This window comes from Calonectris borealis, chromosome 8 (genome assembly GCF_964195595.1).
Source record: "Calonectris borealis chromosome 8, bCalBor7.hap1.2, whole genome shotgun sequence".
In the NCBI taxonomy this organism is placed as follows: Eukaryota; Metazoa; Chordata; class Aves; order Procellariiformes; family Procellariidae; genus Calonectris; species Calonectris borealis.
The window spans coordinates 10334594-10350008 of record NC_134319.1 but is presented as its reverse complement, the minus strand read 5'-3'; the positions used below and the strand labels follow the sequence as shown (position 1 = coordinate 10350008).

At 50.3% G+C, this 15415-nt stretch overlaps 1 protein-coding gene across 1 annotated transcript; it reads left to right on the top strand.

Annotated features, from left to right (window-relative positions):
• Positions 1–5205: 5205 nt before the first annotated feature.
• Positions 5206–13061, top strand: LOC142085204 (cytochrome P450 4B1-like). The gene is made up of 12 exons (XM_075156993.1): positions 5206–5442; positions 6331–6472; positions 7693–7737; positions 8417–8544; positions 8969–9093; positions 9188–9339; positions 9543–9649; positions 10457–10647; positions 10903–11036; positions 11514–11578; positions 12280–12362; positions 12893–13061. Exons 1-12 carry the CDS (start codon positions 5257–5259, stop codon positions 13059–13061), a joined length of 1527 nt encoding a protein of 508 aa, XP_075013094.1. The 5' UTR covers positions 5206–5256.
• Positions 13062–15415: the final 2354 nt, after the last annotated feature.

Sequence of the window (15415 nt, the reverse complement as noted above, 5' to 3'; positions counted from 1 at the left end):
AGATGCTTCTTCATGCTGAGATCTTCTTTTGGAGGCTCCTTACTTCAGTTGGGACGCCTGGGAGCAACAGGTCTGTAGGTTCTCCTGGTGCTCAGCAGACTGTTTCTGGCCTTGTCCCAATCCCTTACGATGACCAGACCAGTGCTGTCCCCTTTCACTTTTTTCCACTTGCGGCTCTGTGGCCTCTTCACTTTCTTGTTTGAACTTCCATGGTTTCTTCCCCTGCAAAAACCCCTGAGTTATCATCCCCAAGCTGTGCTAAACAGTGTCAGACCAAATGTTCATAGCCCCTCTTGCCATGAAAACTCTGAAATACGTGACAAAGGCCTTTCTCTCCCCTCCACCAGTGAAAGAGAAAATGCAGAGGCTGGAGGCTGAATTAGGCACCCAGTTTTGCTGTCACCCAAGCTCAGATTCTTGTTCCAAATCCCCACAAATGTGGGTTTAGCCACTCTGTCCTATATGTCCCCTCCCTATCAGCTCAACGCTTGACATCTCACTTGACCTTCAAGACAACCCATAACCCCTTGGCTCCATGCTCAACAGTTGTTACTGGTTATTAAATAACTATCAGGGAGCCAGATTGGTAAAAATCCACCCTGCTCAGTAACCCATGGTCAAACCCATTATCCAGGGACTTTGTTACCAGTGAGAATTTCTGTATTGTTATGTTATAAAAGTTTCATCTGACGCCGTGCCAGCAATTTCACCAGCCTGGCCCCTCCACCTGTGGGTCTTGGGGGATTTCTGAGTTATTTTGTAGGTGATTGCTGAAAGGTACCAGCTGGATCCAGATCAGACGGTCTGGTAATTGGGTAGGTGCCACAGGACACCCCAAAACAGCTCCATTGGTGCTAACCAAAGGCTCAACCCCAGCTCTCCCTGTGTTCCTTACGTGGGCCTTGTAAGGCACCCAACTACATGACATTGCTGGATTTATGAGCGTGCTGCACGTTTTCACACGAGGCACCCACAGTAGCAATCCCACCTTTCAATGTCCTCAGCTCCATGGAGCTCCCCTTCTCCTCCCTCCCATCCATAGTCACGGGCAACGCCAGTCGAGAGGTTAGTTGTTCACGGACTGTTTCCTAGAGGGAGATCTCTGAAAGAGCCTAAAGGCCATTTTAGAGCTGGTTGAGAGGAAAAAAAGCCTGGAGGAGGGACAGCTTTGGGGCAAAGCCCATGATGTATTGCAGATAGGGCATGGGGTCTCTTGTAGCATACACCACTTGAACCTAACTTCAGGGTTAATCCCAAGCATCACGGCAGACCTCAGACTGTCCAAACCCTCTCTGTGACCTCATCTGACAACAAAAGAAAGCGCACGGTAACATCACTCTCCTCACACCCTTTGCCTGCCCGATCTATTCAGGTCAGCCCCACATTTTCAAGGCAGCCTGCAAAGCCATAGATCTGGCTCAGGCAGCCCAAAAATGGCTCCTTGTGCTGCATGTTCATCCTTCTCCATCTCCTCGGGTAGGCAAGAAGCCTCAGCAGAAGCCCCTTGAACAACTGCAACCCACATGTTTCCCAGCCACCTGGCCAACCACCCAACTGGCCAGCCAGACAACCAGCCTGCACCGCCTCCTCTCCTGACGGGAAGCCTATTAATCACGGTGCTGCAGGACAGGTGGAGGATCATAGGAAGAGCTAGAGGTACTAGATGTGTTTCCTACACCTTCCATGGCCATGAGGTCCCTGGAGTCAGGTGCTCCTACTCAGGAATGTGAAGTTGTCCCAGCAAATAGGGTTCCTCTTGCTCTGGCTACAGTCAAAGCCTTCCCTAAGAAATGCCTAACCCGACAGACTGCAGTCTTCTACCCCCTAAAGAATAACCTTTAACTCCCCTGTGAACTCTCGCACAGATCCAGCTGGCTTGGCATATCGAGAGACACCATGAAGATGGCCAAGCGTGTGAAAAGCTAACGCTGTTCAGCGCCTGCCAGGGATGTTCTCCAAGGCAATACAAGGAGAGTCAGTGTGTTCTTTAGATTTTAAAATTGTTGATGGATGTGGCTCTAATGACTTACCAGGCTCTGGCCCAAAGGATGCAGCACGTCAGCAATGGTGATGGGGAGAAAGAATGATGACAAATGCCAACCAGAGGATATAACTCCTCCTTCTTCTTCTTCCCAGTTTGAAGAACCAGAGGCACCATTTTAAAAAAGGTTACAGGGGTCCAGTTCAGGGGACAGTCACGCTGGGGAGCTGAAGAAATGTGCTAGGACAGGGCTCATGCACCCAAATCACCTGAGTCTGAGGAGATATAAGAGATTTTCAGCTGTTGTCATTGGCTCTTTGCAATACATCTTCCTGCCATGCTAACAAAAGCCCAGCTGTAGTGTTTACTGGGTCACCTTATCCCAGCTGAGGAACTTAGGCAATCATTATTCCTAGGGAAATGCTGAAGAAACTTAGTGCTATAGACAGATTAGCAAACGGGTATTTGCAGCCCAGGAACAGACTAAGAGTAGATCGTAGAGTTGATGTCTTTCAAGAGAAAAGTGTGTTTCTAAAGCAGTCTTCTACTACCAGCATGAAGAAGTAATGAATAGACCCCCTCTCAGCCCAAACTTGAGCAGTCATCTGGACACGCATGGTAGGAGCTCGCTGTTAGCCAGCTGACGTGCCCAGTGCCTTTTGTGCCCTGGGTACCAGCAATGGCAGGTGTCTCAATGTCAGTGTTCTCGTCCCATCTTATGTCCAGGCTGCCAACCTCAGGATACAAACCCAGAAGTGTGTGAGGAGCTCCTGTAACATCATCACTGCTGGAGCTGGAGGCCACTGTTAGAAACTGCCACTTCCAATACATCACGCAAAATACCTTATCACCACCTGAGAACTAGGTGATGATGCACATGACAGAGACCATGTACCACACACTAGCTAATGTCAGTAGAGGGATCAATGTTCACCCAGAAAATCCACAGCTGAACATCCAAGAGGAGACAGAAGCAGTGGGATGCACCGTCAAACATCCCGCCAAGGAGCATTTGGGGAGCCACTTGAACCCACCAGGTCCCTCTGTGAACGATTCAGCTGCGAGATTGAGTCTTTGTACAGCACTCAGCATCCTCTAGCTGTGTGGCAGGGAGGACAAATCCTCTCCCTTGCAAGGACCCACAGGAAATATTGCAGTGCCTGTGTTGGAAAGAGGGTCAGGCTGAGTCTTCCTGCTCTGTGTACTAGTGTGCCTGCCCATAAAGAGAAAAAAAAGGCATGTTGAATTAGGTTGTGCATTTCAGCAAGGGAATCTGCACGGATCCAAAGTAAAACTGTCCCAAATGCCCTCAGATACGGGGTTTTACACTGTGAGCTCCCAAGAAGGGTTGAGAGCTCAGAGAAGTTGCATGCAAAGATTTAAAGTGAAAAGGGAGTTGCTTTAGCAACTCCTCTTCTTGAGGAGTGCCGTGCACCACACCTAAGCATTTCTGCAGTCTGTTGATTTTTCGCTCAAAGAGCACGTGCTGTGACCCTCAGCCTGTTTGCGATGAGCAACGTATCACAATGGATGAGCAAGATATCTACAATCCCTCGCATGGATTTGTAGCGGCCAGACACTTTAAGTCTCCCTGAGACTGAAATATAAATGGTACCGTCTGTACCTAGGGTTTTGTCTTTGCGATCATTAATTAATGAATAAGCAACAAGCCAGCTGAGGGAAAAGTTACTCACTTCACTAACTTTCAGACATTTTTGTGGAGTCAGGTAATTCCCAAACAGTGGGTCTTGTAAGATTTTTTCATATCTTTTTTCTGTCTAAAAAGTTTGAATATTTTCATTGGGGCTGTGCAGATTCACTTCAGCCAGTGATCTCCATGTCTCTGAAATTATACAAGATTCATTATCTGGACAATGAATACCAGATAAACAGTAGTTTTTTCAGTAAAATGACTCTACTAGCAGAAAACATGGCTTTCAATTGGGCATGGCGTAATTTAGACTTAAAACTAAAGGAGAGTCTTCTGATGAGGAAGACCCTCATCTCAGAGACGTATTAAGTTGAAGAGAAACACCCACAAAATTCAGCAGCCCCTATGTCATAGCATGTCAGACTACCAACTTCAACAGCTGAGGACTCATTTGATCCTCATAATATCCCAACACCCAAATGGGAAATTATTTCAGCCCATCTGGGGATCCTCTTCTTTGCAGTATGCTTGGAAGTCACCCACACGCGGCAGGCTTACAGCCCAAGTCCTCTACCAACCCCGCAATTCCCTCCAACCCATTCCAGGCTTCTGCACCTATGGGATGTGAGCCCAGGTAACCAGCAGGATCTGCTCAGGGATTGCTAGAAGGGATCCTGCCTGGGGCCCGACCAAGCTCTGCATTGGACTGGTAAATGCGGTGATGTGGAGCCTTTTTTGGAGGATGGTGAGATGCCGTGTAGACAGGGGAAGGAGGACTCACCAGGATTGTAGAGGGAACATGACCTTACCACCACATCTCCCTGTGAGGTTAGACATGCCCTCAAACTTGCTGCAGCTGGTGTTACTGCTCTGCTGGTCTCCCTCTCCTTGTCTTATCTACTGACCATGGTAATTCTTCTGGGCAGCAGTTTTGTCTCCTGGCTTGTCTATGGTAGGACTTCTTGGAGAACAGGGCCACAGCCCCTTGTGTGCTGATCAGGTTATGTCCGTTCTCTCGATTATAGTCCGGCAGTGCTGTGTGATGTTGCAGTCACTCAGAGCACTGTTTTTACAGCTGGAGGCAGCTGGATCCGTCCAGCCCCTGTGTTTGGCAGAGGTGGCCCGTTTGTTCCGCACTTCATGCAGGCGGATGAACGGCTTCCAGACCTGAATTTGACTGAGGACAGCACAGAGCTCAGCTAGAGCCTGAGCCTGGTTACCTCCTACCTCCTCCCTCCGATGGCTTCATCCACCTGGGCACGGATGACTGCGAGTGCTTTCCCTCGCTGCTGGGGTGTATGGGCCTTCAAAGAAAGTAGCAAATAGACACAGGTTGTTTGTTAACAAGCCGCCTCCATCTTCCAGGTTGCTGGAAGAAGGTCAAAGGCTGAGTGGGAGCAGCAGCAGGCAGTTGGGCTCCCAGCCAAGATGATGCGTGGCTTATCGTGATGTTCCTGCTGCTATAAATTGCTGCCAGCAGCGCTTCGCCAGGCTCAGCTCCAGCAGAGCAGGAGGGAGAGGATTTTTACCTACACCTAGCTCCTTGTCAGGTGCAGGTGCGGGAGGAGCAAAAGAGGAGCAGGCAGGAGAAGGCAGTATCAGGCATCTCGGACGCAGGGCCAGCATGGCATCTCTGCTGGACAACATAGTCAGACCTTCTGCTGTCATTCTGCAGCTGTCTGTGGTGCTTGGTGTCATCTTCGTGCTGCTGAAGGTGGCCCAGTTCTACCGGGAGAGGAAGAAACTCATCAAAGCTCTGGAGGCATTCCCTGGTCCCCCGAAACACTGGCTCTATGGCCACAATCATCTGGTAAGGAGGGAGCTGGACGCAGCCAGGGTGGGTTTGTCCCAACAACTGTGGAAGATATCAGTCAGGATGAGAGGGCACGCCACGTGGGGTGTGCATGTCCCCTGCTCGTGTCCCTTCCTACAGGAGAGGACCTCTGCACAGGGAGTTCTAAGACTTTTGCAGGGCAGGCAGAAAGGGTGCTTGGTTATAAGATGGTCATCATTTTGGTAAAAAACAGAGCCACGTTGCTTTCGGTCATGTGCTTAAACAAGGAGTTAGGTGATTTCTGGGACTTTCATGAAGTTATTTGAATATGAGCAACTATAAAATATCTCTCTTCTGCATTAAACCTTCTACCAATAAGAGTCTCTCCCCCTACAGCCACTTCAGAAGACATGGCCACAAAAGCAGGGCATTTTATTGCAGCCATTTTTATCCTTCTACAGTGAAGGTATTTTTGCTTTCACATTGCACGCCCACCTTGCACTACTGAATTTAGAGAACAAGGGTGTAACAGCCTGTTCACCGGGCCTGTTCACCGGGCATCCTGGCATTGCCCATGCCCATTGTAGCTTCCGAGTGCACTGCTCTGATCCTGGGCTGTCCTAACACAGCTCGACTGCAGCTGGGCCCCAGGTAGGGACTCTCCATGGAGCTGCCTTGTGCTGCAGGGACGTGGTGGCCCAGGCAGCTTTGCCACCTGTGCACAGTCCCTTTGCCATGCCCAGCATCTCCTCCACCTGCAGCATGGAAAGCCCCCCTGCGGCAAGTCCACCCGCTCTCTCCCCATTTCCCAGGAGAGGATGTCTTGCATGTGCTTTCCATGAAAGGGCAAGTTTAGCCTCTGCTCTCCCCCTCACATCCCTCTTTTTCTGCCTGAATTCAGTCCCTGCTCAACTGTCATTGCAGATAACCACGGATAAAATATTAAATCAGATGGTGTCATGGGGAGAAGAATACCCCTATGCCTTTCCCAGATGGTTTGGACCAGTCCTGCCTTCTCTAGTAATCCACCATCCTGAATATGCCAAAAGCATACTTGGCCAAACGGGTAAGCCTTTACATCTGGTTTTGGGAAGTCATGTCTTTGAGACTTCCCTACCGAGAAAATCATGGGAACCTTGCCTGGAGTCATCCCCTCTGCCGGCTTCCTTCACAGCTATTGCAATTCCTCCTTTGCTCCCCTTCACAAACTCCCAGCCCATGCCAGATTTCATGGAACAGTTTGTATTCTCATTGTCCTGGTTTCAGCTGGGATAGTTAAATTTCTTCCTAATGCTGTGTTTTGGATTTAGCCTGAGAAGAATGTTGATAACACACTGATGTTTTTGGTTGTTGCTAAATACCCTGCTACTCAAGGACAACTCCCATGCTCTGCCAGGTGTATAGGATGGGAGGGAACATAGCCGAGACAGCTGGCCCAGCTGGCCAATGGAGTATTCCATACCATGTGACATCATGCTCAGTATATGAATGGTAGACGTGTTCCAGGAAGTAGCAATTGCTACTTGGTTATCGGTCAGCGCGGGAGGTGAGCAATTGCATTGTGCATCACTTATTTTGTATATTCTATCATCATCATCATCATCATCATTATTATCATTATTATTATTATTAATTTTTTCCCCTTTTCTGTTCTATTAAACTGTCTTTATCTCAACCCATGAGTTTTTCTCACTCTTATTCTTCTGATTCTCTCCCCGTCACACTGCGGGGGGCAGGGAGTGAGCGAGTGGCAGCGTGGTATTTGGCTGTCTGCCAGGTTAAACCACGACACTCACACAAAACAGTAACGACGTGCCTGTTCCTCCCAGTCCACTGTCTCCATTATCGTTGGTCTTATTGTCTTCTATGGCATCTACCACCACAATATCTGTGCTTCCCAGTAAACCCAATAATATGGGTGAGCTGGCATGGCAATGGCTCTCAAAAGACATCTTAAGTCTTCTCCTCTGCTCCTTTCTGGGGATACATGGGCATCTCCAGTAACTCCCATCCTTGTTCTCAACTTTGAGATTTGCCATGGCCATTTCTTTTCTACACACATTTTTCATTATACCTTTCTCTGTTTTTCTCAAGTCCACTGAGGTCATATTTGTAGAAGACCACTTTTAAACTCTACCTCTAGCGTTAGAGTATTTTACGTATTGAAACGAGACTAATTCTACTTTGTGATTTAGAGGACAAACTCTAATGTCAATTTATCCTGAATTTTCTTTTTTGTTATGTTGAATTCATTAGCCATTCATACTGTTCTATTTTCTTTTACAGATCGCAAGCCCAATGTACCCTACAAATTCTTAGTTCCCTGGATTGGTAAGTCATTCTCTTCCATTATCCCTTTCTGCTGTGTTGCACATTTCATCAGCTTCTCTCTTGTCTTCCTTTATTTTGCTTTCTTCCATTCTAAAACCAGAGCTTGCAAATGGGAGTGTTTGTTTAGGTGTGAGCATTAGTACTGGTGGTGCCCACCTGATTGTAGAGCATATCAGGTGGCTTTGCCTTGGATCACGCACCCTGGCCTTCACAAAGCGGTTTGGTCAGGGACTGAATGCTACCATGGATAACTGGGGTGAGACACACCGAGGACAGGGAAGTTCATGGCTTGCACACAGCTTTGAGGTAGCCCTCCAGGGTCCTGCTAACACCTGCAACATTGTGTGCTGCAAAAGGCACACAAGTATTTAATTTAGGACAGAAAAACCCATCTAAGAGAGCAAGTCCTGTGCCTCCGCCATCAAGGCTTTGGTTTCAGGGTAGATTAGGCATGCACAGCCGGTTGCCGTGAAGGACGTGAGGGCATGCTTCTCCTCCATCCAAAGAGCACCGCTGTGAACGGTCTTAGAGAGGCTGGAGAAAAGACTCCACCACCAACTCTTCCTCCCCTCAGACTATGCACGTTAGCATGCGCTTGGCCAAAAGCTGTAGTGAGGCTGTCAGAGCCATGATCAGAGTCTGGAGGAGCTGATTGCGCCTTTGCTGATTGTGTCTCCAGGGCAGGGGCTGTTGACGTTGGATGGAACGAAATGGTTTCAGCATCGGAAGCTGCTCACCCCAGCCTTTCATTACGACGTGCTGAAATCTTATGTGACCCTGATGTCAGACTCAGTCAAAGTGATGCTGGTAGGAATCACCACTCCTGCTACCTTTACCTTTCAGCAAAAATAATAAGGTCTGGGAATGACTGAGGGAAAGAAACTGGACTTCGGTGGTTCCTAGAGTTTCACTGAACTTTTTGGGTACTTTTGAAGTTCTGAAATTGCTCCCCTCACCTTCCTTTGGCCATTCCACTTCTTCTTTCTTTCATTTTTGCTTTCCAATAAAATCAACCACTGCTAGAATATCCTTTCTTAGCCCAGTAATGATAAATCTGGAAAAAGAAATACACAGAAGAGTTTTATTAGTTTCACAGAATATATAGTGAACTAGGGCCTCTGCTTGCAGAAAAGAAAGTCATTATCAGTGTGGATCTGGGAAGAGGGACAGGAAAATATGACCTGATAGTAGATGGTAGTCTGTCCCTCCTTACCCCTGTCTCTACCACTAGGATAAATGGGAAAAGAAAAACACAGAAAGGAAGTCAGTGGAGCTCTTTCAAGACGTCAGCTTGATGACGCTAGACAGCATCATGAAATGCGCCTTCAGTTATAATACCAACTGTCAGACTCAGAGGTCAGTGGCTGAACTTTCAAATTCTGGGAAAGCAAGTGCTCCTGTTTCCCCTCTCATGTTGCTAACACCAGCTTTAACCTTGGTTGCCTTACAGCAACTCAGACTATTATATCAGAGCTGTTTATGACCTGAGCTACCTCGTGAACAATAGAATCCAGACGTTTTCTTACAAGGATGTCTTCTATGACTTGACTCGCAAAGGCCGTGACTTTCAGGATGCCTGCAAGCTGGCCCATGCCCACACAGGTATTTCTCCCCCTTTCTCCCCAGCCCTGTCTCCCAGCTGAACCTCTCCCCTACTTGTATCTGGAGCAGCTCGGAGCGGGGTGGCAGCATGCACTGGCCAGAGGGTTACACATTAAACAGAGTCCAAGCTGCTGACCGAGCAGACAAGTACATGAGCTCTCTGGAGGGGCAGGATGCATCTAACTGATGGTTCTTCTATGCAGATAAGGTAATAAAAGAAAGAAAGATGTTGCTCTCCAGTGAGGAGGAACTTGACAAGATCCAGAAGAGGAGACACCTGGATTTTCTGGACATTCTTCTTTGTACCAAGGTGAATGTTTGAAATAATCGTATCAAATGCCAAGGAACATACCTGCGTGGCACCGAGAATGCATCAGCACCCCTCGCTGGAGTTGCTGGCAACAGCTTCCGCACTCCAGATTTCCTAGCTCAGGGACAGGTGGATTGAAAGAGAAGGAAATACAAATGTGTGAGATGCAGTGATTGAACATAAATAGCTCGGACAGACTTTCATCTTCCTTGATCATTTTCACTGAGCTCACTAATAATTTAAAATAAGTGAGCTGACAGAAACCAGAGAAGAATGAGACCTTCGGAAAGGTTACAAGGAGGCCACTTTGGCTGTAATCCTCGAAGAGGTTTTGTTTCTTACCTTCTGTAATTTTACCTTCACAGACACCTTCAGATACTCTGAACAGAAGCTGCCACATGGTCTTCAGGAAGGAGATGCACTCTGTGCTCACTCTGTCTTTCTGGAGCCACTGCTTTCTTTCATGTCTCAATCTGAAACAAAAGTTGTCCAAACCAAACTACTGAAAAAACATAACAGGAACCCTTGGTAGGGGATCAAATAGGGTGTCCTTATGAAGGGCTGGGATCTGGTATTCAACCGAAGCCTAACTCTAGCTCTGTTGACTGCAGAGTCAGCAATCAGCAGGTCTGACTGTTCTCACATGTATTGGTTATATTTTCTACTGGCTGACTTCCTGATGTACAGGGAGATACAAGAGACACCAAATCGGGCCCTTCTTCATCAACATCTGGGGTTATTTTTATACCCAAAGGAGCAAGTCCAATTAATGTGCACTTGATAATGATATACTCTCCTCTTTATTAGGATGCAAATGGAGTTGGGCTATCCGATGAGGACCTGCGTGCCGAGGTGGACACATTCATGTTTGAGGGTCATGATACCACAGCCAGTGGGATTTCCTGGCTCTTGTACTGCCTGTCGTTATATCCAGAGTACCAGCAACGGTGCAGGGAGGAGATCCAGGGGATCTTGGGAGGCCGAGATACCATTGAGTGGTGAGCTAGGACTTGTATTCCTTTACTTCGAACTCTTTTCACTCATCCTGAGAAGGAAACTTCATCCACCTTATACTGTATCTGCACTGGGGCATTCTGCTTTTCACGTAGCAATGCTGGCAGCAAAGGGAGGACTAGGAGAAGGAGAAACACCAAGAGGAGATGGGAGACACAGTGGTCTAGCCCACCCAGTCCCCATTGCTGATGTCCTCATTGCTGCCACTGGCACAGCCTGACCCCCCGGTTTGCTTTCAGGGAGGACCTTGGGAAGATGACTTACACCACAATGTGCATCAAAGAGAGCTTGCGTCTGTTCCCACCGGTTCCTGCCGTGTCCCGATACCTCTCTAAGTCTGTCACATTTTCTGATGGACGCAGCTTGCCAACAGGTCTGTTGAGTTTGTTCATCCTTCACACTGCTGTCCGTGACAAGTAGGGCATCCTCACTAGAGCTGCTGTGCGGAGAGGCTGGTGGGGCTTCCAGCCTCTTTTCTCCTTCCAAAGGGTTGTATAGGGCCACCACAGCTCACTATCACAGCTCTCCCGGAAGGGTGGCTGGAGAGAGTCCAAGGACATGCTCCAGGGCACTGGGGTATTCACAGAGCTCAAGGGGGACTTGCAGAATGCTGATCCTGGCCAAGACTAAAAGTTCATCCAAGTGCCAAAATGGGGCCCAGCTCTGAGGCCATTGTTTCTTCCATGGGAGGGTTTCAGGAGGTGACCTGCCTGGACAGGCTGGGCATCGTCCCTGCCAGATCTCCTGCAACAGACCCTGCAGAGCCCAGGGAGGGAGAGCATCCCACAAACACCTCTCCTGGGTCTTCACTCTGAGATGTCACCAGTTTTTTCTCACTTTTTGTTTCCAGGCTGCCAGGTTGGACTGAACATATTTGCTATTCACAGGAATCGGGATGTGTGGGAAGACCCCGAGGTATTTTGCCTTTATAACGAGAAAGGGAAGATGATCTCTGAGCCCAGGCATCCACTCCCCTCGAACAAGGCAGCCTGTGCCTCCCTGCCATGTGGTTTTTTTCCCCCTCTTATTCCAACAGTCCATATCTAAATGCAAAGTTCAATGAAGTTACCAAACATGCCAAAGGGTTTGAACATGACAAAGTGCTGGGAAAGGGTGTTGAATAGTCTATCTTCTTGCATGGTGACACAGAGATACTCAGACTACTTTCAGCTGGATAGGCTTAGGTCCCAGAGTGGTATGAGAAGTCCCAAGCCCTCCAAGCATTGTGTGATTCGAAGCTGATGTCTTAGAAGCTTCAAGGAAAGAAATAGCTAGAAAACCTGAAGAAGGGTCCGCAGCTGCCTCTCTTCAGTGGCTCTCTGGAGAGGCAGGATTAGGCATCTCTGGAGAGGAGGGAGTCTGACTTGATCATTGCTGCCATGGATGAGAAAATGCCTGCAGGCATCTTGGGCGCTGTAGTGGGTGATCTGGATATCTCCAAGGGGAAGATCCACATGGCCATCAGTGCCCTCTTCTCATCCACCTGGCTGGCTTTGCAGAGGGATGAATATCAGCAGCAGAGGCCACATCCAGCCCTACCCTGGGGACTAGGGGAGAAGCTGGTGCTGCTCATGTCAGAACCAACACTGACCAAATGGCCTTTGTTGCTCCCACAGATGTATGATCCCCTGAGGTTTTCTCCAGAGAACTCAGCACAGAGGCACTCCCACGCTTTCCTGCCTTTCTCCGCTGGATCCAGGTGAGAGCACCTTCATCCCTCTCCTTCCCTGTAGGCTGCCTTGCATGGGAGACCTAGCTCAGAGCCAAGCTCCTGAAGCTAATCCTCCCTCATTGCCCATGAGCCAAGTTGGTTTGGCCAACTCAAGCAGGCTTTCCATAACAGGATCTCCACCATGCTCCATCAGCTCCAGAGCACTTCCCACACGCCAAGCTCTGTGGTTGCTGTAGAGCTTCTGAGGTGTCTGGGTTTTGAGCTGGATCCATACAGCACTCTCTAGTGAAGAAATCCCCAGTTCTCTCAATTTCATATTTTTTCCAATGCTTATTAACAAACAATGGCAATTAACAAACCCCACCGCAGAGCTGGGTGCATTTTGGTGTGGCATGAGGGGATTCCTAGATAAGCTGTGGCATCATCCTTGCAGCAGCTGGAGGTCCCCCAGCACCCCAAAGGTGCTGCTTCAAGAATCTCACGCATGGGCTGAGCCCAGCTCTGGGGCGGTCGGGGATGAAGGCTGCCAGTAGGAGCATTTGTCATCCTCTCCTCAGGAACTGCATCGGGCAGCAGTTTGCCATGAATGAGATGAAGGTGGCTCTGGCCCTGACCCTGCTCCGCTTCAAGCTCTGCCCCGACCCGTCCAAGCCTCCCACACTGATACCGCAGCTTATCCTCAGGTCCAGCAACGGGATCCACCTGCATTTGAAGAAGATTCACTGACCCTGTGGGGCACCATGGTGGGGGCCAAGTGCTTTCCCAAGGACCACCCTCCACCCAGAAGTTTAAGAGGGGGACAACAAACAGACCCACCCTGGCAATCTTGGACCTCTCCCACATTAACCTCCCTCCCTGCTGCCGTCCAGGGGGCCACGCTGGGCCCCCTTGCACACATACCGAACCCAGCAGGTCCTGGTCCCATCCTTGCATGGGGAATAGCACTGCCAAGGGGATTTTGCAGCACGGCTGTGGCTCAGCCTTCACCTCCACGGGCATCCTCTGTGTCCTACTCATCTCCTCACCTCCAACCTGCCCTTGCACACTGCCTGGCGGGACTTCTGTCACCTGCCTGTGTATTTGCAGCATTGCCAGTTCCCTGCTCAGGCACGGCCGTGAATAACACCAGTGTGGTTTGCACAGATGTCTAAAGCCTGGACACTGCCCAAGCACGACATCCCTCCCCTGCCTCCAGCCTGGGTGTGCCGGGGCAGGAGAGCTCCCCCCCGCAGCCATACTGCATCCCCATGCATCACCCTCCAAATCATTCCCCCTAATCCGTCCTGGGGCTGGCGCTGTGCCTGCTGTTATGGAGAGGAAGGCCAGCGGGTTTTTCTGCCCCGGCACTGAACTTCCTTGAGCTGAGGGTGCTCAGGAGCCAGCTCAGAGATGTGTCACCAGCTAACCTGAAGAAAGTACTCACCAAGGTGAAAACAATGTGTGGTCAGCCTTGTCCTCCTCTCTAAAATGAGAATAAAGCCTTGTGGAGGTGCTCCCCAAGCATGACTTTGGCTTCCTTTGCATTTGGGGGGCCAGGGGAGTACAGGATGAGTCCCAGCAGCCCAGAGTCAAGGCTGTGCCCAAGGGTGCAGCCCTGCCAGTGTTTTCTCAAACCGCAAGGGCTGTTTCAGTGGTTTTGCCCCCCGTTGAGCCTGAGGAGCCTGTTTCCACCCCTCCCACGCCATGGGTCACCAAGCCCCTCACCTCTGCCTCCAGGAGTTTCCGTGGTAAGAAAACAACTGAAACGATCTGGGGTCAAACAAAGCAGAGGAGAAATCACCACCCCCCTCAAATGCTGGTGGCAAGAACAAAATCAACTTGCAAAAAAAAAAAGTCCCTAGAGGGAGCACGAGTCCGTCTCAAGCCCTTTTCTGCAGAGGCTGAGAACTGACCGCTCAGTACATGAGTGAGCTGCCCAAGGGGTGCAGGTGGGCGCTGGCCCTGGGGCCACGCTCGTTTTGGGGGTGCAGGGACCAACTGCAGGCCCTCACCCCAGCACCGGCCATAGGCGGGCTCCCAGGCCAAGGTGGAGCTGCTGGGTGAGCTGCAGGTCCGGGTGGGAAATGGATCACCAGGTGGCAATGGGAGACCCAGAAAAATCCAGAGTCCTCCCTGGTCCCTGGCAAAACCCCCTGGGCTTGGCAGGGAGCATGGCCAGGCCCAGCAGGGCAGCGGATGCGCCCCATCCCTGGGGGCATCCCCGTCCCCATCCCACCCCCACCCTCAGCCGTGCGAGGCAGCAGAGCAGGCACCGTTCTGCCGTGGTCCCCAGCACAACGGTGGTGTTACCCACAGCGCAGGGAAAGCCTGTCGCTGCGAGTGTCTGGGCACTCAGCAGGCATCAGGGGAAACTGAGGCATGGAGGGCTGCACATATGCTGTGCCATGGTGAGAGACAAGGCTGTTTGTCCAGCTCTCACCCATGGCAATAGCTTCACCAGCATCACTGCAGGCACTAAGATAGCCAAACCGTGTCTGTCTGTCTGGGCAGCTCACCTCTGCTGATGGCCAGACCAGGACAGCCAAATCTCAGCATCTCCACATCTCCTGCAGCCCCCTGCTCCCCGTGTCCGCCAGGGAGGATCCGGACCTTTGTTTTGTCCGTCTTGGTACCTAACGGGATAGGGATGCTGTGAATAACCAGCAAGGTGCAGCTTGTATTTATTTTGCAAGGCAGCTGGAGACAGAGTTCCTCTTCTCCCGATCCTCCCCTTCTCACCCCCAGGAAGAGACTGGGCGCAGGTTGCGTAGGTGCCGATGCCACCACCCTTGCACCGACGGTGGACTCGGGCTGGTCTCAAAGGTCAGACTCCAGCTCTCCTTCTCCCCAGCTCCAGCACAGCGAGGCCGTTGGAGGGCAGCAGTTTGACACAGGATTTCATTACTGGCCCTGTTTGTCAGACACTTCAGCCACCCATCTGGGAACAAGCAAGCCACCTTGCAGCTCTGCTCATCCACTCTCCGGCTTGTGGTCCAAGCAACGAGCTTGGGGAGTGCTTGGCCACAAAGACCCGGCCCTGTCTCCTTGGTGGCGGGTCGCAAAGGAAACTAGGTGGCACTTGAAGATGTCCCTACAGCATC

Excerpts from the sequence above, each read along its gene's own strand:
- LOC142085204 (XM_075156993.1), top strand. The coding sequence starts at position 5,257 with ATGGCATCTCTGCTGGACAACATAGTCAGACCTTCTGCTGTCATTCTG. Across the intron at positions 5,443-6,330 it reads TCTATGGCCACAATCATCTG|ATAACCACGGATAAAATATT; the intron begins GTAAGGAGGGAG and ends CTGTCATTGCAG. Across the intron at positions 9,340-9,542 it reads GCTGGCCCATGCCCACACAG|ATAAGGTAATAAAAGAAAGA; the intron begins GTATTTCTCCCC and ends TCTTCTATGCAG.